A 25,694-nucleotide genomic window follows, 5' to 3' on the forward strand; every position below is an offset into this window, starting at 1 on the left:
TGGGCTTGTATTTGGAGGTAACTGCATCTCCTCCAAAAGAAAGGGAGGCTGCGAATGCACAGTCTAGCCTGCCCCAAGGTGGTCCTCTTCACTGCTATCTTTGGGGCAGTTTTTCTCCCTCAACTTTCACACACACACACACACACACACACACACACACATGCACATGTACACACATACACACACACAAGCACACACACCCCTTCACCCACACTGTTCTAACCCAAGGAACCAAGTAAAAATATTTAGAACTGAATGTGAAATAAACCCAGGTTGATATTGTCATGTTCCACTTTTCATGTCACCTGGCTGGCAGGGAAGGCCTATGGGACTGCACACCTCTCCAGAATGATGCAGTAGATCGGAAAAATCACCACAACTTCAATATTCCATACAGCTCTTGCAAAAATGGTTGTAAGGCAGAAAACTGCCTCCAGTCCTCTCCTCCATTCTGTAGCAGAGAAGCCACCTAAGATGACATCTGAGTTTGAAGAAATACCCCATTTTCCTCCCCATGCACCTGAATTATAAGTCAACTCAACCCCAGGCCACTGTGGGTTAGCATCATTTCCTAATCTCCTCCAGGTTAGAAGAGATGATGGGATCAGCTTGTTAAAGATCAGATGAGCCCAAGGGCATGCACTTGTGATTTGATTTTGAATGTTGCTGGGGAGAGATGGGGAGATAGGGAGTGTGATAAGGATTTCCTGAAGGAACAAATTTTCGAACAAAATTGCATCTCATATGTTAACACAGTTCATTCTATCTGTGCTGCCAACATCGCCTGGCAGGACAGGTGAATTCATCCAGCAAGGCAGTTTCCCCCAAGATGCGGCCTTATTTGGTGCTGGGAGCTGCCCTTTGAAGGACAGAAGTCTGTGCTTCTCTCCATAGCACTGCCCCCCACACCTATGAGAATCCTGTCCCAATAACCCTGCTGAGCAGGCTCAGTCCTGCCTCTACATTAGAAGCCTGGCTTTTGAACTGCACTGGAGGAGAGCTCAGATAAAAAGGGTAAAAGCAAATAAGTGAGGCCCAGATGCAAATCCTATCCTGGGGTCAGCTTCCATGTAGGGACTCATGTTCACTCCACCCGTAAGGGAAATGTAGGCTGGATCACTTCTACAATGGAAGCTGGGTTGTAATACCTGACTCCTGTAGGGTACTTTCGGTTCCAGAGACAAGTTTCTGTGTGTCTTCAGTGGATGGTAGACAAGCTTCTTGCTGGGCTTCCCAACTGGGGAGCTGCCATGACCATTTAAGCCTCAGTATTCATGCATTTTTCATCCTACAAATCTTTATTGACTTTGGATGGAAACAGGGAGACCAATTAGGGTATTGGAGCCATGGTCTAAGCAAGAGATAATGAGTTCTGAACCAGGGGAGTGGCAGGAAGGAGGAATTTAAGACAGACTTTGGAGACAAAATCAGCAAGATTCAATGATTGATTAATTGTCAGGAGTAAGAGAGGAATCTAAAAAGGTTCTTGTGTGAGTGTCTAACTGAATGAGGGCGCTGCCAACCAGAGCTAGGTATCCAGGATCAAGGGCAGATCTAAGGGACAACGGCGGCAGTTGCCTGTGGTACACCCAGGTGTGAGCACCACATTCTAGCCTGATTCTCGACCCTCCCAAAGATCAGCCTCCACCTGCTGATCCATTACTGCAGCACATTTTGCCCTGATGTTCTGCCTCTGCTTGGTCAGGGCACCTGTTTTGGTCCCTCTGCCTGGTTCCTTCTCATCCATAAGCCTTCACTGACATTCTCCTCTCACTAGGATGTTCTCTCTCCCCTTCACCTCTCCAAACCCTTCCCTCCAGTCAGCATTTGCCTGCCCTCTATGCACACCAGGAGTCAGTCTATGGAGCTACCTTGGTAGTTTGAGTTCTGGAGTCTCCTCTGTGAAGCTGTAGTCATGCAGTAACCTAGCCATGGATATCTCCTCAGAGGGTCATCATGGAAATCTGGACGTTGCCCACCTGCTTCCTCCTCCTGCAATGTAGGCCCCATCAGGAGCAGCGAGGGAATCTGGTTTAAGTGGGAGTTGGACAATAGCTGGTGTCAAGCCTGCTGTCAGGAGGTACTTGAGTAGATGCAGAAGCACTTGAAATGCCTCTTTGGGCCTAGGGAAGCATTGGATATCAGGCATATTGCTTCATGGATTTATGCATGGAGACACTGCCATTCTGCTTTGGACAAAAAAAATGGAGGTCCCCTGAACCTCTGTGTCCCCTTTAGCTTGTGGGGTCAGATGTAACTCAAGTGGCCCCCACCTTCCTTTGCTCTACCTGAAGCCAGGCTTCTTAGAGAAGCGGGGCCAACTGCTTATCACTTCCTCTGAATTCATAGATCCCCATGAAGGACCCTGCCATCTAGGCACCAGACTTTCCAGAGATGCGTGTCACGGAACTATCTTGAGTATGAGATGACAGAGAAGCCCTCAGTGAGACCTCTTGGCCAAATTAAATTTGACATTAACAACAGCCCGAGAAAAGGTCCACTTTGATGGCCCTACATCACTACATATTACAGAAACTAGAAAAGTAGTCAGTGGTGCATATGCCCTTGGTGGCACCGAGGCCAGGAACCTTGGTGGTTCCTCATAGGGACCACAGGACTCCTGGCTGCTGGCCAGTACCTCCTGTACATGATGTGTGGGTCAGCTGTGTTGTGTGGAGTGAAGAACGCTGAGGGCAGGTCCTGTTGAACAAAAGACCATAGAGTGAGAGTGTGCTGCAAAAATCACATGGTTCATGTGTCAGAGCAGTGCACATGACCAGACCCTAAGTTGTTCTCAGGATTTATGTACTTGTGAGCCCAGGAGACTTTTGTAGAGGGCTCGCTCATTCATTCATTCCTGCACAAATTTATTAATTCAACAAATATCTGTTGAGTATGCAGATGCTGTGCCAACTCTTAAAATAATGTAGAGATTAAAAGACCATGTAGTTCTAATGTTGTATTTCACAGTAGGGCAACTATTGTTAATAATACTGTATTGTATATTTCAAAATAGCTAGAAGAAAGGAGTTTGAATATTCTCACCCCCAAAGAAGTGATAAATATTTGAGTGGTAGATTTGCTAATTATCCTGAATTGATTATTACCCAAGGTATACATGCATCTAAATATTGCATTGTACCCCATAAATATGTACAATTGTTATGTGTCTTTTTAAATGTTTTTAACATATAAAAACAATTCAGCCTTCTGGAGAAGACAGACATGTTAAGAAAATTACAATGCAATTTTTTAGTAGCTATAAAAGTCCATGGTTTTCTAGTGCACCTTGCAGCTCAGCAGAACTTGTTCTCACTAATAACCACCATCAGAGGTTTTCATACCCTCATAATAGCCCAACTACAGGAAGCCATGATGGATTTCTCTAAGACATTGCTAAAGAGCTGGAGCTTCCCAGCATGACAATGTCAGTCTCCTAGTCATAGCCAGTGCCTCCATTCTCAGAGAGGTGAAGTGGGCCTTTTGCTTTAAGCAAAATAGGTGAACACCTGTTGGAAGTCTGATTAGTTCCCCACTCATACAACAGCAAAGGGCTGCACACACTGACTCGTGGATGCTGACAGTGAGCAGTGGGCTTCTTTCTTATGCTTATTTCTTGCAGGGCATTTAAGCAACTACGATTCAACATGGCCCACTATGTTGGGGGAAGGATTTTGCCTGCAGTGGCAAATACATACCAAGCTGGAAAGCAACCAGGTATCCATGGCTCTCACTCAGGATCCTGGCCAACCACCCAGATGAAGCAAAACCTAGTTTGCTTCACCTAGCAATCCAAGTTTCTGATTCCAGGGCCTTGGAGGAACTCCTCTTTTCTAGGATTCTAGAAGCGAAATGATAGTTTCATTGTGGGATCAATAGCATGTGAACTCCTGAAAGGACATCAGAAAGTCTTCCGTGCCTATGCTTAAGGCATACGGATAGAGAAATGGGAATTTTAACTGCCGATGACAATCACTGATGTGGATTATCAGTCAGGGTAAGACAGGTTAACAACTGACTGCCAAGTTTCACTGTCTTAAAATAACAAAGGTTTATTTAACATTTTTACCACGTGTTCTTGGATTGGCTGTGGCTCTGCACCATGTTAGCTCCCCACCGGGATCCAGGAAAATGGAACAGCTTTGATCTAAAACATTGTTGATTTCCTGGTAGATGGAAAAGATGCATGGTGAACCACAGACGGGCTCTTAAGGCTTCTGCTCTGATATGACACATGTCACATCCACACGTATTTCATCCATCGGAGCAAGTCTCATGGCCAAGCTGATATCAGTGGGTCAGAGATTTGTGTTGTGAATAGAATACATTCTACCACCACAAAGTCCCGGCAGTCGATACAGCACTTGTCAAGAGGGCCTCCCTCGCTCTTCCCCTGAGATTCTGCATCACTGAACTCCTCCACCCACTGAGCTTCTTCCTTCAGAAAATAAAAGACTTTCATTGCATCCCTCAACTACTTCTGCTGGGTTCATGGCTGCATTCTCATGGCAGTGCCTGGCATAACTTAGACATTACATAAACATCTATTGGCATAATATGGAGTTGATATTGCCAATTGTGAGAATATCTTACAGAGTGAGGCCTGTGTCCTTGATTATACTGGATCCTCTCCCTGAGATTCCCCACTTATCCCTGCCCTTTCTCATGCCTAGGGGTGGATCCTGAGGAGGCACAACTGGTGGCCCCATGTCAGTCACTCTTGCCACAGGCTCCTTGAAGTGCTAAGGACCCTCTGGCCTCACCAAGGCCATCCAGAGAAGAATGCAAATTCATCAGTTAAGAAGGTCAGACAGTGACTGCCATCCCTAGACCCCATTTGGGCTTTTGTACCACAGTATGCCCTGAAATCTGCCTCATTCGTTGTGTGTATTTTCTATTTTCTGGCTCTGAGTGGCTTCCCCATCCTGCTAGGGCCCAGGGACGTCAAATTGGACCTCATCCCTGGTTTCAATCCCTAGTACTCAAGCTGCAGCTGCTGTATACAAGACCAGTGTGAATCCTCAGCAGCCTGGGGTCACCAGGGACCTTCGCGGAGGATTCCAAAGGAGCATCTTAAATACACCCTGATGTGTAGACAGTGCTGCATCATCACTGCAAGTGATGCATTCTGTTTACCCACTGCCTTCCCAAGGGATCCCTGGGGAGAAGAGAGACAGAAAAACCGTGGAGAAAATAAATCTTCTCTGTTTGTTTAAGTGTACCAAAAAATGAAATACAATCTGTTAAGTTTGTGGAAGTCTGCACCATCTGGTTAAACGCAGCTTGATGGTTTCTGGCAGGCAACATCTGCGGGTTAAGGAAAGTGGCCTGCCGCTCCCACTCAGCGGGGAAGACAAAAAGCCCCACATTATGGCTTTGCCAGGGCATATGTCCTCAATGTGCCCCTCTGTCAGAGCAGTGGCCTGTGTAGGGAGGTGGAGTTCCGTGTGACTAGGCTGTGCTTGGCAGGTCATATGATTGGCCCCCTAAACACTACTGTGTGGTAGAAAGAACACTAACTGGGTGTCTGAGAGCTGGGCCTGCTTCTAGCTAGCTGTGACTTTGATTTTGGTCCAGTCGTTTCCCCTCTCTGGGCCTCAGTTTCTATGGTTGCAAAATGAGTAGAAGGTTACAAGATCTCCCTCCAGGTCCACTGAGGAGGTGCAATGGGGAGCATGGGCTTTGGAGCTGGGAGGTCCTGGTGATGGGTCCACTTGCTAGCTGGTTGCCATCCTGGACTCGGTCTGCCTAGGGCTCTTTATCTGTAACCTAAAATCTTAACAATATTCACCGCACAGAAGAGTAACTAAAAAAACACATGTAAGGCTCTTAATTCAGGCCTGCTACTCATTTTGTGCCTAGTAAGACTTCATAGGAAAACAATAACGTTCTGTAACTATAAAAAATAAGGTTATGTAGGCCGGGTGCAGTGGCTCACGCCTGTAATCCCAGCATTTTGGAAGGCCGAGGCGGGCAGATCACCTGAGGTCAGGAGTTCGAGACCAACCTGGCCAACATGGTGAAACCCCATCTCTTCTTAAAATACAAAAATTAGGCATAGTGGTGTATGCCTGTAATCCCAGCTAGTCAGGAGGCTGAGGCAGGAGAATCATTTGAACCCGAGAGACAGAGGTTGCAGTGAGCCGAGATCGCGCCACTGCACTCCGGCCTGGGTGAGAGAGTGAGACTCTGTCTCAAAAATAAAATAAATGAAATAAAATAGTTACGTAAATATTGGATATATCTATAGAATAACCCTGACCAGCACTGGGTTATTTTATAACCAATTTTGTCTCCCAACCTTCCCTTGATGTCATCCCCCATGACCCCATGCATGGTCCTCTCTGCTGTGTACATCTCTCTATATATCCAAACCTGTTTGGAAGGAAATTCACCATCGATTTCTTCACTAGTCTAAGGTATTAACTGAAGTGTGAACACTATAGGAACAGCAATGTCCTTAGCCAAAAAAAGGACCCTCTGGTGGTGGAGTTTCAAGCCCTGCTAGACCCCACCCTGCTTCCCCTATGTGGAGGCCCAGCTGCTCCACATGGTGGCAAAGCTGGCCTCTGCAGCCACCACACACACATCTCTGCACCGGGCCCTGCTAGATCATGTTAGTCCCATTGGCTTGAGCTAGAAGTCAGAAGCCCTGAGTGCTCAGCCTGCATCTCTCTGGCCACCCCAGGTTTCGGGAACCAACACACTCTGTGTGTACCCCTGTCACCAGCTGTCTTCACACTGGACAAGTTTTGGTATCAGACTCAACTCAATAGGTCAAAGAAGCTATTGCCATGTTGTGTTATTACAGGGGCATTAGGAAAATGCACTTTCCCCAAAAAAACCATGTATCTCCTACTTCCAAACCACTCACAAATCTCTCTCTGCTACCACCTTGATAGATGTCTTTCTTAGAAATATCTGTGGAGGGTGGTATTAAAGGACAGCAAAATTTTATTGGCCATTAAAACATTCGTATAAATTAGTTTATCACATAAGTAACATGGATATCAATTAAGGAGTTAGCAACAGGGGATGAGAACAGGTAAGTGTGATGAGAGGTGTGGGGCGTGGACAAGGGGCTGGATGGGCCCACCTCAGCATTGGGTGAATTTCCAGGAGCATCTTGTGAGAGAGCCCTGAGTGGGAGAAAAGGCAATTATAAATATTAACTGAGGGCCTACTATATGTCAGGTGCAGTAACAGGCAAAATATCTAGGAAATACTCAGGTAAATAATACTGTCAACTCTGCCCACACTTCCCTTTGATAAATACAAGCTACAGCATGAGCATGAATTGGGAGATTTTAATCTCCACCTTCACAGACACCACAGTTCCAGAAGCCTCTCCCAGAGTGAACCTGTCATGGTGATAAGCAGAGCATCTGGGCTCTAAGGATACATGCTCTTCACATAGCATAACCTTCTGTTGCTAGCCAATGGATATAGACCTGATGATCTCCTCCACAGACTGAGGGAAAACTGGCTGAGTTGAACATTTTCAAACAAGTAGACTGATTTCCAACATGGCACCTTCCTTGAGGAATCTTCAAAGGGTCATTTTAATGGTAGGAGATTTTTTTTTTTTTTTGTAATGACTGTCTTTGGAACCCATACCCTAGGTAAGATGAGGCTCTGATATACAAAAGTCAAAAATCCAAAGCCTGGGCAATTGGCAGGTAATACACACAACCACTGTTCATTAAACCCGTCAGAGTTTATGACTGACTGGTCAGTGCCATACCAGGAAAGAGCCCCCATGCCCCTACCCGTCCAACACAGGTCACACTTTAGACTCCCTGACTCCTATTATTTGAAAATGACTGCAAGTTCCTGGCCCTCCTTCCCCTAGCGCCTGAGCCCTGTTTGTGTATGGAACAGAAGGATGGAAAGAATTCTGTATTTGAGCCTCTGTGGAGAGTCAGCAGAAGCCCCAGACCCACCCAGCAGGACAATCCAGTCTTCTCTGGCAGGCCAGTTGTCGCCTCTCACCTCAGCCCCGCCCTCCACATAGTTGGTGATTCTTCTAAAATAAACCTGCCCCCACTCCTGCTGCCTCAGACGAAGTCTTCATACCTTAACCTGAGTACTATTATAGTAGCAGCAGAAATAATAATGACAACGATAACGTGATAGCTAACACTGAGTGAACCTTCGCCATGCAGTGAGCATGCTACTGCCTGTTGCATTATCTCATTCAACCCTCACGACTCACTGGGAAGAGGAAACAGAGTCACAAAGGTCAACTGATTTGCTCATAGTCACGAAGCTAGCAAATTTTGCTGCCAGGTGTCAAATTCAAGTTCTGCTGACTTCAAAACTTGTGTTCTCAACCACTGCATCATTTGGCCTCAATAGATATTTGTAAAAAAAGTGTAATGAGTGGCTCACGCTCCTTCTCTTGGGATCAGGATATAGAATTTTTCCCAATCACAGCCCTGATCACATTTTGTCAACTTGCTGGCTCTGAGCTCCTCTATGTCAGGGACTGTGTCTGACTGACCTTCGTAGAGCCAGCACCTAGCAGGGGTCTTGGCACATGGTTAGTGCTCAGTAGATGACTGGCAGGTTAACAGATGGATAGGTGTGTGAGCGAATCCATCCACCCAAATCAAATCCTGGCTTTCTCCAGGAACCCTCCCTGCTAGTAAGAGTCCCCAGGGTTTTTCCAACTTTCTAAATTCCTCCAACACTTTTTTCTTGCATCCTATCTTGCCACGTGCAGCACTTTGTCTGTAAGTTACTGATGCCTCCCCAAGAAAATCATAAGTAACTCAGGGGCTGGAATAGCATTTGGCACTTCTTTTCCTAAGTCACATAGCTCAGGGTTAGGCATAGATATCTCTGAGTAAGTACACTGAGTAGTTCATCTTGACCCAGGAGCAGAAAACAGATGAGGACACCGCCCCATTAGGAATGACCCATTGTCCTTTCTTTCCCGACCCTCTGCAGGAGCCTCCTCTGGCATCATTGACCTCTTGCCATCCCCTAGTGCTGCCACCAACTGGACTGCAGGACTGCTGGTGGACAGCAGTGAGATGATCTTCAAGTTTGATGGCAGGCAGGGCGCCAAAATCCCTGATGGGATTGTGCCCAAGAACCTGACCGACCAGTTCACCATCACCATGTGGATGAAACACGGCCCCAGCCCTGGTGTGAGAGCCGAGAAGGAAACCATCCTCTGCAACTCAGACAAAACCGGTGAGTCTCTAGCCCAGCCCTTCACCCCTACCCCAGCGGCTGCCCATTTTGTCCCAGATGGTTGGACATGGACACAGCCAAGGAGGATGTGGAAGAAAAGCAGGAGCCTGAGAGGAACCCTGCCAAGATATACTGTGGTCTCTGGTTTTCTGGCTGCTGATTTTCCAGGCTTGGCTTGAGGTAGAGCAGGAGCAGAAAAGTGGGGAAAGGAGGGGTACAGACACAAAGAATGTAAAAGCTGGAATCAGCGGTTTTCAAACTGGATTCCTCAGAACCCCAGCATTCCCAGAAGTGCTTTAGGTCTGCTATAAGTGAGATGCGGGTGAGAGAGGCGTCTTTATTCCTACTTCAAACAAAGAAGCTCCACGTTGACTGTATTATATACAGTAAGATTTCCAAAAGCTATCTTTTGAATAAAGTACTGCTAATTGAGAATAGCAGTTTGAAAACCTCTGCCATATATAGTAATGATAGCTACCATTCGTTAGGCTTTTCAGCATGCTGGGCCTGTGCAAGAAGTTCACGGCTTGGTAGTTAAAGTCCCCTAACACTTATTAGCTAGATAACCTTGGCAAGTTGTTTAGCCTTTCCGTGTCTCACTTTACCTGTCTGTAAAAGGGGTGTTTCAGTAGTATCTACCTCATAGGGTTCTTATGAGGATTAAATAACTTCATGAAGTGTTCAGAACAGTGCCTGGCACAAAGGAAGTGTGATAATCTGTGTGAGCTATTACTATTCTAAACACAGGTCTCTATTAGTTATTTTATAAAAGCCTTATTGTTTTTGCAGTTTTAAGGATAAAACATTCCTTAGAGGTTAAATAACTTGTCACAAGTAATTATACAGTCAGTATCAGAACTGGAATGTCAGCTTAGATCCAATTAAATCCAAACCTATGCTCTTATCACTACACCCACCCATCCCCACACACATACACAAACATCCCGAGATCTTATGCAAATTGTACAACTCTGCATTTAGTTACAATTCTACAATTTCCCATTTCAAATACAACTTTTGCTAAAACACCCAAAATAAATAACAACCACAGCAGATGTAACAGTAAAAATACAATATAGAAGAAGAGCTGAAGCTCGCCCTCTGCTGTTGGACAGCTAAATTTTCCATCTCAGCTTGACCACTTCTTAAGGTGTGACCTTTGAGGAGCTGCTAATCTCTCTGAGCCTCAGTTTCCCCATAGGTAGAATAGGGGAAATACACTTGAAATAAAGTATGAAATTACTTAGTAGCATCACATGCATAAATCAGCATTCCATTAATTTAGTTGATGTTGTTACTATAATTATCATTATTATTTCCAGTTTTATTCCTCATTACACTGCTACAAGAACACCATGTTCTCTGTTTCAATTGATCTTTATAATAAATGTTAATGTATTTTCTGGATACAGAAACCGAGAGGTGCCTGGCTTTCCCTATTTATATGGCAAGTCTATGTAGGAGTCAGTGCCAAGGACAGGTTTTTCTTTGGGACCTTCATGCAGGAAGGTAGAGGTTTGGGACACAGTTCAGTAGCCTGTGCAGTGCCCTGTGAGGTGCTCCCATCATAATCCAGGATCCAGCATCCCGATGAGACAACAGCTTAAGAATATGCAGACAAATACAAAGCAGTGTGAGCTGGGGTCAGTGGCCATGCACATATAGTCCTTTCTGAGCTATATCGAGTCCCTGGGGAGGCAAGTCAGACAGATATAAATGTTCCTGTTTACAAAGGAGGAAACTGGAATATGGAAGGTTGAGTGATTGGCCCAGGATAACACAGATGATTACCAAGAAAGACAGGATTGGACCTAGATCCTCTGACCCTGAGTCCCAGGCCCATGCTATTGCACCAGTGGTCCTCATTCGAATAAAGTAGTGCGCTTGTAAAAACGTGTAGATGCTAGAGCCCCACCCAGCTCAATAAGAATGGTGGAGGAGCCTAACGGGCAGCCATGGCTGAACTCTGCCTCAACCATCATCACAGCAGTCCCCGGAGAAGGCATTCAGCGCCCCCAAATTAGCAGCACCTGGCGTTCAGCTTGGGCCCTTGTGTGAAACAACACTCAAGATTGGCACAGAGAAAGTGCGAAGATTTTTCTCTAACTTTTCTGACAGCAAGAAAAAAAATCTCTAAACACCCCATCCTAAATTTAAAAAAAAAAATCTGGAATAAATGAAAGCTTGTTTATGGCTTTTTTACATCTACATTTTTTTCAAGTTATAAAGCAATGTATGTCTACAGTGGAAACATGAAAAACACAGAAAAGTGTAAAAGAGAACACACAAATTACCTGAAATTCTAACCACTGGGGAGATATTTTCTGATAACATTTAGTACATTTCATTACAAGGTTATTTTTGCTTCTGTGTATATGTAGAATGTCCTTACATTTTTATAATATCTGATATTATTGTGTCATCAGTTACCTTTATATAACATTATCTCCACATCGTTTCTCCATGTGATAAAATATGTTTTAAAATATGGATTATTTGGGAGTTTAAAACTCTGCCATGTAGATTTATCATACTTCATGTCACTGGCCCCCTTTCATTAGATATTTACATTGTCTTCTTTTAAATGCAAACACAGCAATGTTGTAAAGAGTATTCTGGTATATACCTTTTGGACATTTCTTATTATTTCAACCAGAAGTTGAATTACTGATTCAAACAATAGAAATGTTAGGAAAGGAAGCTTTTGCTGTAAATTGTCAAATTACTCTTCAAGAAGATTGCACTAAGTTCTGTCTGGTGTACTAAGTAAAATTTACTAATGCTGTTCCATTATAAATTATTTTCTAAATAGCTGGACAACAGAATTGACAAGTCAGCAAAGGCTAACTGCAAAAAAGAGAGAGGACCACTGACAACACTACCACCACCAAGAAAAACATCTCAGTAGCTAACATTCTTTCCCCACGGTTTTACCTCCTGTCATTGTCTAGTAGCTTCAGGTGGGTCTGGAGGGTAGGGGAGCTCTGCTTTGCCTGGAACGCTCAGAAGCCAAGGATTCTTGCATCATCTGCTGCTGACATGTTCAACCGTAGAACAGAAAATAAGGCTAGAGCTGAACACAGAAGGATTTTATTGACCAGAACAGAAAGTATCATGTTTGACTTCTAATACACATTCCATTTGCCAGAACTTAGTCACATTGCCCCACCTACCCATGGGGGAGGCTGTGAAATGAGTTTAGATGTGAACCTAGGAGCAAAGAAAATAGGTTAGGTGAACACATAGCCATGTGTCTACCTTGAGGTCACTGTGTGGGGCCCTGTACCCCTCTAAGCCCACCTCTGTTGGGGTTTACCTCTCCATTCCTCCCGTGAACTGTGCACTTTCCAGTCACCTTCCATGATTCCTCCTCAGCCCCTGCCTTATCACAGTAATCAATCCCCTCCGACACACACATCTGCTCCTCTTGCTGGAATCTTCTTCCCCTGGCATGCAGCCATTTTCTGTCTCTGAGTTTGAACTGAGAACAATGAATGATCAGTGGCTACGTACAGTGCTAGCCACTGCCCTACAGGGTTTTCTAAGAGAGAGGGGCCAACCTTGTTCAGTAATCACCAGGTGAGAGAGACGGAGGTGTCAGCCTGGTAGAGAGTGCTAGGATGGTCCCCCTGCCTGCTAGGAAAGGGATGGGGGTATTTTCACACTTACAGAGGTGCCCAGAAAACCATTCAGAAGGACTGAGGTTGTCGTCTGTAGAAAGGAAGTGAGAACCTTACTTTTGCTGCCAGTTGGCTGAGCTGTAAACACTCTTAAGTCTGCTCCAGGCTGGTGTCAGAGCAGAGCCCAGGAGAGTCCTGGAAAAGCCTGACTTATGTCGAGTTTAGGGTACATGAAGGCTTGGCCCTGATTCTTACCCAGGGTGTCTGAAGGCAAGCAAATGATGGGGCTGCCACAGTTATAGGGTAAGGAGAGAGGGTCCGGAGGGAGAGAGGTTTCCCTGGTACAGTTTGGCAGAACACAGGTGTTTTTGTTCTTGTGGGCCAAATGGACATCCAGAAATGTGCAAGGCTAGCAACCAGAGGGCTGCATGCCAGGAAGGGGGGTCGCAGCAGCAGGAGCTGATGTGTGTGCTGGAGGGGATTCCTGCGAGAAGGGAGAAGCTGAGGAGGAATTATGGAAGATCAACTGGAAAGAAAATCTTTCACACGAGGAATGGAGAGGTGAGGGCTAATAAAGTGGAATTGCAGCAAGCACACATGTCCCAGCAACCCAGAAAAGGAGTGTGTCACTTACCATATCAATTCCTATGTAAAGATTTATGGCAGGGCCACCCTTACAGAGGGTGGGGAGGTGAAGATGGCAATGTGGAGACCTCTGCAGGGCCTTTGGAAATGAAAAACTCTACTGGCTTCTTAAAGAGACTTTATACTTCTTTTCCTCTCATCCATATTCCCCTACGTCTGACCATGGTTAGAACTAGGAGGAGGTTGGGGGATGAGGATGTGGAACAAGAAGAATGAAAGATCTTACCCCATCCTTTCCCTATTGTGGGCCACCAAGCCATGGGTAAAGACTGAGTGGAGAAGAGGAACATCTGTTTTAACTGGATGAGAGACTGATGTTTGATTTGGATTAAACCCTTCAAGACTATTCTAATTCATGAAAGTGAGCAGAAGGCTTTAGGATCTACCTGAGACGTGGACAGAGAGAAGGGAAGAAAGATTCAACAAAGAATTCCTAAGGACAGGAAAAGGAATAAAATGGATTCCTGAGCAAACCACATCACCAACACAGTGAATGAGCCAGGTACCCTGGCATATGAGTTGACTCTGTGAATTCAGAGAAAGGGAGTAGAAGGGGGAAGAAACCTCCCAGACTAGAAGCTGCTGTAGTACAGTGAGGTTTGCCCATCCATTCTTCTTGTTCCACCTCCTTAGCCTCAGCTTCTCCTAACTCCGAATAAAACTAAAGGCAAAAATTCTTCCTTTCTATGTTTCCTAAGAGTTATCAAGAGAAACCACAGAAAAGTCAGTTATACAGTGATGAGGGGGACCAGAAATCTTCAGTAAAATCCCCATAAGCAGTCCAGGGTGTTTTGCCCGTCCAAAGGCTAAAAATGGTCCCCCAGATAACGGCCGAGGCCAGCCCTGCCACAGTCAGACCCTGACCATTCTCCTTCCTGTCATCCCCTGGTTGTGTTCTCAAGAATGGTGATGCTTCCCTGGGAGCACTACTTTGTTATGTTGCCCTGGTCATGAGGCAGTATGATAGTTCTTCTAATAAGTAACAGTTACGGAGTATTTGTTCTGGGCAGATGCATTCCACACATTTCCTCTTTGTGTCAATTGAGAGGCTTTCAGCTGTAAGGGATGGAAAGTCCAGAACAAACTGATATCAGATAGCCAAAAAATCAAATAATACAGAGAATGTAGGTATCTTGTAACTGAAAACATCCAGAGCTATGAAGGTTCATGAAGTCATCATCAAGGTAAAGTGCATCTAAGGCCGGGCTCCTTTTCTCTGCAATTTCTCAGATCTGTGCCTGTAAGTGTATCCATTTTACATGAGCAAATATGGCTGCACAGCTCCAAGCCTCCCGGTGGTATAATACAACTTCCAGTGGGAAGGAAAGTATCTCTTCTGTTTGCTTTCTGCTAAAAGAGCAGTTCTCTCCCAGAACTGCTGAGAAAAGTGCTCATATCACTGGCTTGAACTCAGCCACTTGCCAACTCCTGACAGAAGCTTTGAAGCCAGGAGAATGGCCTGTGCTAGGAACATGGTCATGGATCCTGAACCAGTAATGTGCTAGGGGATTCTCATGAACCTGTTTGGTCAAGAGCAGTCAGGGCCCATCCTAGAAATGTAATTGGTGTTGATTCCTCCCACCCAAACTTTATAGGCAAGGTTTATACCAGATGTACAGGAATTGATTGCAATATTCCATTCTTGGGATACACTATGATAATCCGGCACCAATGTCATGATATAGTTAAGGAAACTGAAGCTCTGAGAGGTGAGATGATTCTCTCAACATCACCCAAGATACAACTCCACCCAAAGTCTACCGAATCGAGGGCCCATGCTCTTTCCACTACACATGGGCACCTGCGCACCCAACCAACATTATGGAGCACGCTCCTCCTGGTAGATTTCTGGTGTGTTCAATAATGTAGTAAGGTTTAAGGTCGCTAAGAATTGGTCAAAGAACGTTTCCTCTTCTGCCAGGATCCATGACACGAGATTTTCTAAGCATGAAAGGAAGTTTCTACATTAGGAGGGGAAAACTTCCCGTTAATTGCCTGTGTATGGGGAGGGGGTGTTGGACTCACAAAACTATCTCTACTGCTGGAAAATCAACCTATTCCCTCCTCCCAGCAGCTAAAAGTGAGGCAGCTCTACTTCATATTGATTAGGTAGAGAGAGAAGATATACTCCGTGGTCACTGCTGTCACTGCTATCTGATGAAATAAAATAAAAACCCAGAACTCTAGAAGAAACCAGTATGTTAAAGGAGCACAGAGTGACTGATGTGATTGGCACAGAGCTCCCTAAACCCTCCAGAAACATCTGTAACCAACAAACAAGAAGTTTGTTAACCTAAGTAATTTGTACCCTGGGTCTGATGCAGTATCTGAGTATAAGTTAGGTGAGTATTTAAAGTTCAGATGGCTTCTCAGCAAGAGGTTGGCTGTGGGTTTTCCTGAGTCTTCCTCTTCCACTTTGGAAGAGCTCTATCATGTGCATTATAGAACTATCATCAGAGCCAGTTGTAAATGAGAAGACTGGAGTGCCCATGCCTTTGTCCGCTGGGCTGTGCTAAGTGAGGGAGCAGGAAGACTCCTCTGGTGGAGGCTGACACAGGGGTTCTCTCACTCCTCAAACCTTCTTTCTGCTTTTCAGAAATGAACCGGCATCACTATGCCCTGTATGTGCACAACTGCCGCCTCGTCTTTCTCTTGCGGAAGGACTTCGACCAGGCTGACACCTTTCGCCCCGCGGAGTTCCACTGGAAGCTGGATCAGGTATGGTGCTCATCTCACACCTGCTGCTACTCATGCCTCTGCAGGGGTGGCCGGTCCAATCCAATGGTGATGGCGGTGGGGAGGCACTGCAAGGTCCTGACCACTTGCTGAATTTTGGAAAAATCAGCTTAGGGAGACACACAGCATCTTAAAGTCAGGAAGGAAACTGCCTCCTTACAGCCAGATGAAGGTGGGGAGGGACAGGCTTCCCAGCCGGGATGCTGCAGGTCACTGGGCCTGTCATGTGCATTTTGTCCATTTGCTCCACATCGAGCTTGTGGAAGCCAGTTCTCCTGATCCCCAGGCCCAGTTATGATCTCTGTTAGCACATCTTTAAATCACAAATGCTCCATGTCTTCCCTTGGTGCTGTACTACCTCCTTTGGGTGACACAGGTTGAGGACAGGGATTTGAGGACTTTGAAGTAAGCAGTGACACAGAGCACCTTGGGCAGTGCCTGCTCTTTTCTGAAGTGGAAAAATGTGTGACTCACTCCAGGGCCTCATGACTTTTGATCACAAGAGCCACTGCATCATACTTTCAATGACAAAGCAAGTGTCTGGTGTGACTCTAAAGCTTTGAAGTATGTTTCTGAGGACTGACTGTGAAGCATTAACGGTGGAAGTAGTACTCACTTTTCTGGTTGGCTGTGCCATCAGGAAGCATCTATGTAGCAAGATTAGAGTTGGCCTTTGCTTAAATTTGAAAGTGACCAGGGGCTAATTTTTAAAAAGGGTTTTAAATTATCAAGAGAAAGAATGCCAGCAGTCACAAAGTAGGATTAAGGAATAGATGCTGCTTAATGAGGCAGAGGAAATGATGCCCTTTCTTTGATCCTTCCTCCCTGGGGCCCCAGGACCTCATTTTGTTTTATTCTGCCCCTTCCATATGCTGGGCTAAGCACTTCTGGGACCCCCAGTCTTCTTTACTTCGTCCAAAGCCCACTGTGTGTACTACACTACCTGCCTCACCTTGCTGAGGGCCGACTGATTCATAATCCTTTCCCTTCTCCCTCCTTGTTACTATGTCTCCACCCCCACCCTCTCTCTGTTCCATCCAAGTCTCCAGTCCTCCAGTGAGCTGATCTTAGAGTGTTACTGGGAAGTATTCCAGGAGGAACTCATTCACACTGAGATGGAAATGATTGCTGCCACCTTTCATCCTCATAGAAGTACACATGTATGTTCTCTAAAACAAAGATTCATTAACTCTAAGGAATCTCTCAATGGTGGAACTCCAGGCAATGTGACAAGATTAAGGATGCCAAGCTGATGGGAAAGTTGCTAGGGGAGCCCAGTGGCAACTGCCTAATCCACTCCCAGTAAATCCCATCCTGCTGTATGCTAATTCTAAAAATATGGCATCTTGATTAGTGTATGTTCCTCTGAATTAGGAATTCTGAATCTGGCAGGAATTGTGAAATCTTGACATTGTTTATTTTATTTCTCAGCAACCTCTCAGCTATGTCCTAAAGTGCCATATGGCTTTTATGGGATGTTTTAAAATATATAATACAAATTGACGTGAATTAAAATAAATTCCATATTGTGAGGGTTTTTAAAATAGGAACATTGCTATACTGGTTGAGATAATTATAGATATCCTGAGGCATTTTCTAAGATGGGATTGAGGAGCACTGATGCAGGCAAATGAAGTCATAGGCTTGGAAATTAAAAATAGGTGAGGAAGGAATTCTGGTTCTAAAGATAAAGATATAGTGAATCTAGCAGTTCTAACATCTGTTCCCAAAGTGGTAAATTTAAGGAGGAGCTGAGATTCACCAAACACCTTCCAAACTACCCTGATCTCATTGACTACCATTTGTCAATGCCTGCTCTGTGCAAGGCAGGCTGCACGTGGGAAATTATTTTCATCTCTGCTACAGCCCTTCCTGGTGGCTAATGTGTGGCTATAGACTGAGGTCCAGTAGCTTGCACAAGGTCACACAGCAAACCATGGGTAGGACCTGCCCTTTCCATTATGCCCAGCTCCTGCTTTGGTGTGCCGCCTAATTTGAAGTTTTAAAAATTTGCATTTCTAAATTTACAAAAATTTTAGATATCAGAATTATCACTGAAATACAAAATGTTCATAGTCTTGATGAAATCCTCTAAAATGGTCACATCTTCATTTTGCTCAAGCTGTCCTATTCTTTGTCTACTCAGGCTGCCATAACAAAATATCACAGGCTGAGTGGCTTAAACAATAGGAAGTTATTTTCTCACAGTTAAAGATGTTAGGAAGTACAAGATCAAGGAGCCGATTTGGTTCGTGTTAAGAGATCTCTTCCTGGCTTGTAGAGGGCCTCCTGCTCATCATGTCCTCACATGGCAGAGAGGGAGCACTCTGGTGCGTTGTCTTCTATGAGGAACCAGCCCTATTGAAATAGTGCTGCACCCTTTGACCTCATTTAACCTTAATTACCACCTAAAGGTCCTAGCTCCAAATATATTGGGGGTTAGGATTTCAAAATATGAACTTGAGAGAGACACAATTCAGTCCATAGCATTCCTCTACTAAAGAAATTAACATTTAAAAAGTTTAAAGACTGCCGGTTGATGATCAGGGCCCCAGCTCACCTGCACAGCTACCCTCCCTCTGAAGGGAACCACAGTGAGTACGGTGCAGGAAACCTCAACAGTTCCCATGCTAGCAATCCAGTGGTATATATTGACCAACCCAGAGACCCCTCTTTCTCTTTACTCAGCTTCCTGTGTAAACAGAACCTTGCCAGAGTTTCTTGGGTGTAAATCACTTGATGGCCAGAATGTGCATACCTAGTACGGTCACCTCCCCCAGGAAGCCATCCTGGGTCCCCCCAATGGGTGTTTGCCTCTCTTCTCTGCTGCCCAGTCTCCAGGCAGAACTCTATCCCCATTCCTACTGTTCTGTAGTTACGCGTTTATCCTGCCTGTCTGCTCACTTTGCACTGAGCTCCTGGAGGGCAGGGTAGTGTCTTACTCATCTCCAGCTCTTGTGTGCATGTTATAGGCATGAGCACATGGTTGGTGCCTAGTAAATGTTTACGTAACAGTGAATGGATGTCAAGATTAAAAGAAGGGAGAGATGAGGTGAGGCAGCGGAAGAGGGAGGGAGAGAGGAAGGAGGAAAAATCCAGATATCTTTGAAAACCTCCCAGTGATTAATTGATCTTTTGACTCATTTTATTGAGCTTTTTAAAATTCTTAAGTGTTGCCATTTTTTAATTCCCTGGATTTCAAACATTGTTCATCTTTGATCTTGGTATCTTATTTCAAGATCTTACTAGATTTACCACCAGTGGATTTGTAACTGTTACAGAACTTTCTGGCCTTGGCCAGAAAGGACTCAAGCCAGTCTAATGTATTGTCTATATTTTAACTCCTGGCCAACCTTGGAAATTTCAGGAGCATTTTATCTGTTCTAGTGCCTGATGGGGACTCGTTTGTTTCTTTATTTAGCAGTTTATTCTGAGCACAAACTGTACTCTAGGCTCTGTGCGGGGTACCTGGGATTAGTAGCTAAAATAAGAGTCTCTGTTCTCTAGAATTTTCCATGATAATGGGTCAAACAAACCCAACAACAGACAGTTTACAATCCCATGTGATAGGCACTGTGGGCTGGGGCAGAAGTGGGGAGTCTGTGGGAGGGAACATCTGAAAGGAATGTGGAGTTCTCCGTGGTGCAGGGCAGGGCAGCCTAATGGCAGAGCAGTGAGCAGGAGGGCTGGGGTCAGGGCGTGTGAGCTCTCAGTGTGGCGGGGCATAGGCACAGGAGGCATGGGGCAGAAGGAGAAAGCTTTGACAGGTATTGGGACCCCTTGTGGAGGAGCAGGTGGATATTAAATCCCAAGTGGCTTTTTATATCATATGATTGAGTTGACGCTTTATCCCCAAAGGAATGGGCCATAATTGAAACATCTACTATTCAAGAGAAGACTGAGAATTTTAGAGATGGGCAAATATAAGGAATTATAGTATGACATTCATCAGATTTATCAAGTTTAAGCAAATGTAACTCACGCCAGGCCATTGAATGGAGCCAGTGGCAGGGGCTATGTTGGAGGCCCCCAGGAACTCCAGCCCTGGACAGACATGTTTGAACAGTGGCTCTTCATGGCACTGAAACCAGGCATGGAGAATGGTTTTCACATAGCCCTTCAGGAGTGCTGCTGAGAGAGGCAGTTCCACAGAGCCACTGTGTGCTTTAGTCAGCCCAGCCCCTCTGCCCCACACCTCAGCAGGCTCTGGCCAAGGTGGATGGACAGCCAAGTAAATCTATTACCAGGTGGCTGCAGGAGATGCCTGTGACAATCCAGGGCATCTCACTAAAGCCATCATAATGATGAGGAGAATGTCATTTTAATGGGATTTTTACTTATGATCCACTAATGCAAACCCCTCAAGCCTGCAGTGAGTCACATGCAAACCCAGACAAAAGCAGAGGAAAGCGCCCAGCTGCCAGCACGTACAGGAAAGGTTAACTAATTTGCAGCCCCTCCTGGCTTTAATATCATTTGGATATGGTTGACTCAGTGTCACGATCTAATAATCTTCCCTTTGGACCTGGTGTGGTGATTGGAGGGAAATCTGCTGATGTTTTACAATCTGTTCCACTTATGGGAAGACACAGCTTGAATGACAGCCTCAGTTGACCAACAAGAGCACAGGTACCCCCAGCTCACATAAGGAAAAAAGTGCATCTCTGAAAAATTGCAACAAGCACAAGATGCAAACATCAGATTCATTCAGTTGGCCATTGCCCTCTCTGTGCCGGAAATTGTAATAGGCATCAGGGATCGAGAGAAGAACGACACAACTCCACCCTGGGGAAACTCGGCCCTGCTCAGTTTATACCCAGTTTACATATCCTTGGGAGCATCTTTTGCAAGAATCCCAAACTCTAATAATTGTGAGTGGGAAGAAGCATCAAGATGAGTGACAATACCTGGCTGGGTGAATGCAAGATTCAGTGGAAAGTAAAATAAAGTAATAAAGGTTTAGCCACCACACAGTTATAAACTATACAAGAATCTAGACCTCGTGCTGCACTTCCAGTTGCTCAGAAGTTAGAAATCAGATTTCTGTGTAAAATCTCTCAACTTTAATATGTTCTTATTTACAAAAACAGATCATCTGGCCAAAAAAATATACTGCAGTCCACCTTTACTCTCTGGTCTCTGGTTTGAGATTACTGATTTAAAAAGCTACTGTTTTGATACAAGAAAGCCACACAATAATACGTCTGAGAAGTCTGGATCCTCTTAAGAAGATGACCTTTGTGAATGCTTCCAATTCTCCCTGCCCCTGCCCTACCTCCCATAGAGAATGCTAAACTCCCTATATGCGGGGAGCTTCTCAGGTCCCCAGCAGCCCCTCACCATACCCAGAGGGTCCCTTCAACCCAGACCCATGGTTTGGTGGTGCTATTCCTCCTTCTCATATAAATGAGCATAAGTCACAGCCCGAGTTCCCCAGAGCCAGGATTTGAGCACATTTGTCTCTGGCCAGAGCCTTTGCTTATCAAGTCCATTCTACTTGCATAGAATTCTAAAGCTCCTAGAAAGATCTAAAAGTGAATACATCCTTTTTTCTTGGTGAAGAAAGTGTGTTAGAATGATGCAGAGTCAGTTTACTTACATCTGCTCATTCAGCTTCATGGGGGAGTCAAATAGGTTAGTTCAATCATTATTATAGCCAAGTGCCAAGGAGTTAATTGGAGAATGGTCGGTGCAGTTCAGACCGGTCATCTGAATGAGCAAAATAATTGGGCATTGTCAGCACTCTAATTCTGCTGTTAAAGACTAGCTCTTGGCTTCGTTGGGCATGTTTCTTGCAATGCAGCAGCCACTCTGTTCGGCACCTCTGCCTGTGCCCTGCCCTCATTAAGACCAGGTGTCCCTTAGGAACCAATGTCCTAAACAGAGGGAGAAGGATGTCCAGAACCTCTTTTCTTCTCTCTCTTTCAGGCAGAATTCTGAATGACTTTTTCTATGACATCAACTTGCAGGGTTGTTCTGAGTGAATAATATATGTGTGTGTGTTTTGGGGGTAGGGGGACAGCCACAAATAGTGACTCACTTTGGATGTGCCAAGTGGACCTAGTCTCTTTGTTTCCCTATGACATATATGGCTTCCTGACAAGCCCCAGTCATATTCTAGTCCCTCTCCCTGACTGTTTCCATTTCAAAGAGAGCCTCAAGACATTTGGAAAGACGTGGCTTCTGTGGCTTCATGGTGTTGGCAGAGAAGGGTCCTCAGATCCACATGGGACATCCTGGGCTTCTCAGGTCAGAGTTGTGCAGTGGTTGGATTGTCCACTCTCTGGAAAGGTAGCTGCTGGCATGCGTATCCCATTGGTTCTGCTTTCTTTTTGAGAGAGTGCCAGTGTGCTGGCACCCAGCACTGCACTCACTGCCTGAGCCATGCTTGTTCCATCTTAAAGCCCCTTTTCTGCAGCTTTGCATCATGCCCCAGATTCCTGCTTCATGGCTTCTCCTCATTACTCTCATGCCATGTCACCTTACCTGGCACCTCTGGGCTCTGTTAGGTGCCTGTGGCAGACCAAATAATGGTCCCTAAAGATGTCTACCTCTGAATCCCAGAAAGCTGTGAATATGTGGCATTACATGGCAAAATGGTGTTTGCATATGTGACTAAGTTAAGGGTCTTGAGATGGAGAGATGATTTTGGATTATTCTTATGGGCCCAATATAATAGTAAGGGTTCTTATAAGAGGGGAGGCAAGAGGGTAAGAGTCAGAAACAGAGAGGCGAAGATGGAAACAGAGGTCAGAATGATGTGAGGCCGTGAGCCAAGGAATGCAGCAGCCTCTAGAAACTGGATAGGGAAGGAAATAGATCCTCCAGCACAGCCTTCAGAAGGGATGTGGCCCTGCTGACCCCACCATTTTAGTCCAGTGAAATTCATTTCAGACTTCTGACCTCCAAAACTATAAGATAATAAATCTGTGTTGTTTTAAGCCACAAAGTTTGTGGTAATTTGTTACAGCAGCAATAGGAAACTAATACCTCACTTGTGAGCCTTTGGGAGTTCTGGAGCTGCCTCATGCTCATAAATCAAGCCACCTCCCATCTCCCCACACCTTGCTGAGGTGACCCTGGGTCATTATTTCTGAAGAGGTGTGTAGGTTCTTCTGTTCACCAGTATATGATGTCTCTACCACAGGTTTCCACAGCCCTCCCCCTTGCAGCTTGGGTACTAGGGAGGAAGGAGGAAGAGGCACTTCTTTGTAAAACCACCGTTCACTGCTTGCTTCTGGCTTTTCACCAGGCCTGCTTCCTTATAAGCCTCAGGACTAGGATCCCCATGGAGCAGATTTGGGGCTTTTCTTTTTCTCTAAGTCATGTTTTTCTAATAGATGAAGGTGCCAAATCACCTTACCTGCTATGAGAAGTGGAAAAGAAACCTTTTGTCTGAGTCCTCTGTGCTTGGTTCTGTAAGTAGTAAAGCAAATTCATGAAATCCTCTTTCTCTTGATAGAGCTTCACCTGGAAGCTTGAAGTTGACGAAGTTGATATGAGAATTAGATTCTGTAGACAATGCTTGCCGTTCCCTTAAAGCAGCACAGAAACCCACTTTACCCAACCAATCCGCTCTGCAGTGCACACCCTGCACCACTGGACCTTTCTGTTTTTCTCCTCAGGGCCTTTTCCAAGGCAGCAGGAGTCTGCTGGGCTCCAGTGAGCACAGCTCTGAGCCACGGCAGTGTTATCACCCCTAGGAGCACCTATCACCCAATGGGGTGCAGAAGCAGTCAGTCCTGGAAGTTTGCAGCAGTTCTGGGCAGCACCCTGCACTTTCTCAGGGGCCTCAGTGGAAAGAAGCCCCCACTACATGCAATGACAACCTTAACAACACCCTCTTGGATTGACTTTTCCTCCTTTCTTAACTCATTCTCCTCACTTAATCTGTCCTCCTAACTTAGAATCACCTTCTAAATAAACTCTGCTCTAGCTCACCCGCGTAGTGCAGGTAGTTTCAGATCTATGGCGGGTAGTAACAAGTAGTGACTGCTATGATTATTAGCAAGAGATAGACTTCTGCTATGTTGCAGAGGCTGTACCATGACTAAAAGGAGAGAGTCACCAAGAGACCACAATGAAGTGAATAAAGGGAAGGAAGGGAAGTTTAACAAAGTGCAGATCAGTGTTGCCGAATGTTGATGGAGCATATTGCATACCTAACTAATAGTAAAATCTGATAAGCAGATAATTCCATATGTGCCATATTGTAGACATAGTCTCCACAAACCCACTGATGGTTTCCATAGCTTATTTAACATTATATCCTGAGCCATTTCCTTGAAGGACTGATTTCTCGAAATTTTCTTGGGTTTTCGTTATTACTTGGATTTTCTTTATTTTTCTTCTGAAGAACCTATCCTAAAGGAGAATCCACGCTGTCAGTGAAGAGAGCTACAGGGATGCCGTTCTTTTCCCTGCTGCCATCTCGCCCACTTCCCCTGCTTTCTCATCCTGCCTTGGAGTCTAAGGTTTTATCACTGTTAAATCTTAACAAATCAAAGATGCTAATGATTCTACATTTTTCCCCTTTTGCTGGCAAGCCTGGCTCCTTTCTGGTCTCTTTTCCCTTGACGAACACCTGCTCAGCAATTCCGTTTGCTCCTGTAAAATCATTATTTGTGTTCTAGCCTGTACATCTGCCCAGAGGCAATGAATGCATGTTTTCAGTAGATATTCCCTAATACATATTTAAAATCAGTGTTAAAAAGAAGGGAATAATATAAACATTAAAAAGAATATTGTTTTACAGTTAAAAAGGATGAAGTAATGTCAACACAATTATAAATGCTTAGTAAAACAAATAATCTATTCAATAATAAATGAAGATACTCAAACCATGGAGGGATCCCGATGGAAGCAGCAGGAGCTCAGTCACTGCACTGGCTGTGTCATGCTTCTACCTTTCTCATTTCCTTTGGGAATTGGTGCCAGTGGGAGGGAAGGAGGCTTCTCCTTGGCTTGGAACCCAAATGTTTGCTTTTATAATATGAACGATATTTTCTCTGTCGCTTCCATGATATGAAAAGGCAAAAAATTGGTAAAATTGAATCCTAATATGTAATGGCCAATTCAATGCTAATCCCGCTTACTTGGGAGACATGATGCAAAGGCACTGGCCACTGTCAAGTCCATGTGCTGTGAGAAGGGAACTTGAACCAGCATTTTTTCAGTTCTTATTTTATATCAAGCACTTTCTTTTAGTTCTAACAAAAATCATGCCATTTAGGCAAAATGCCCAGATTATGGATGAAGAGTGGCAGACATAGCAAGGTGCTTTCCACATCTCTCATCTGAGAAGTGGAGAAACTTTGTATACGACCTCAAAACATACATACTCCCAGAGGGTAAAAGGCACCAGTCTTAACTTGGGTGAATGTACAATCTTAGTGAATATGCATGAGGACAAGAATATACTCATATCCCTAAATGTTTAGAACCAGGCATGGAAGTCCATCCAGAAACAGATTTCAAGTTCAGCTCATCAGG

At 44.9% G+C, this 25,694-nt stretch overlaps 1 protein-coding gene across 1 annotated transcript in view; it reads left to right on the forward strand.

The window, feature by feature from the left end:
- CLSTN2 (calsyntenin 2) overlaps positions 1 to 25,694 on the forward strand; it is a 679,153-nt gene that overhangs the window by 570,661 nt on the left and 82,798 nt on the right. The window contains exons 11-12 of the mRNA XM_011998542.1: positions 8,953 to 9,201; positions 16,063 to 16,184. Of these exons, the coding sequence (XP_011853932.1) occupies positions 8,953 to 9,201; positions 16,063 to 16,184 (371 nt within the window). The remainder of the gene's footprint in view (positions 1 to 8,952; positions 9,202 to 16,062; positions 16,185 to 25,694) is intronic.

The sequence above is a fragment of the Mandrillus leucophaeus genome, unplaced genomic scaffold (assembly GCF_000951045.1).
Source record: "Mandrillus leucophaeus isolate KB7577 unplaced genomic scaffold, Mleu.le_1.0 Scaffold573, whole genome shotgun sequence".
Taxonomy (NCBI): domain Eukaryota; kingdom Metazoa; phylum Chordata; class Mammalia; order Primates; family Cercopithecidae; genus Mandrillus; species Mandrillus leucophaeus.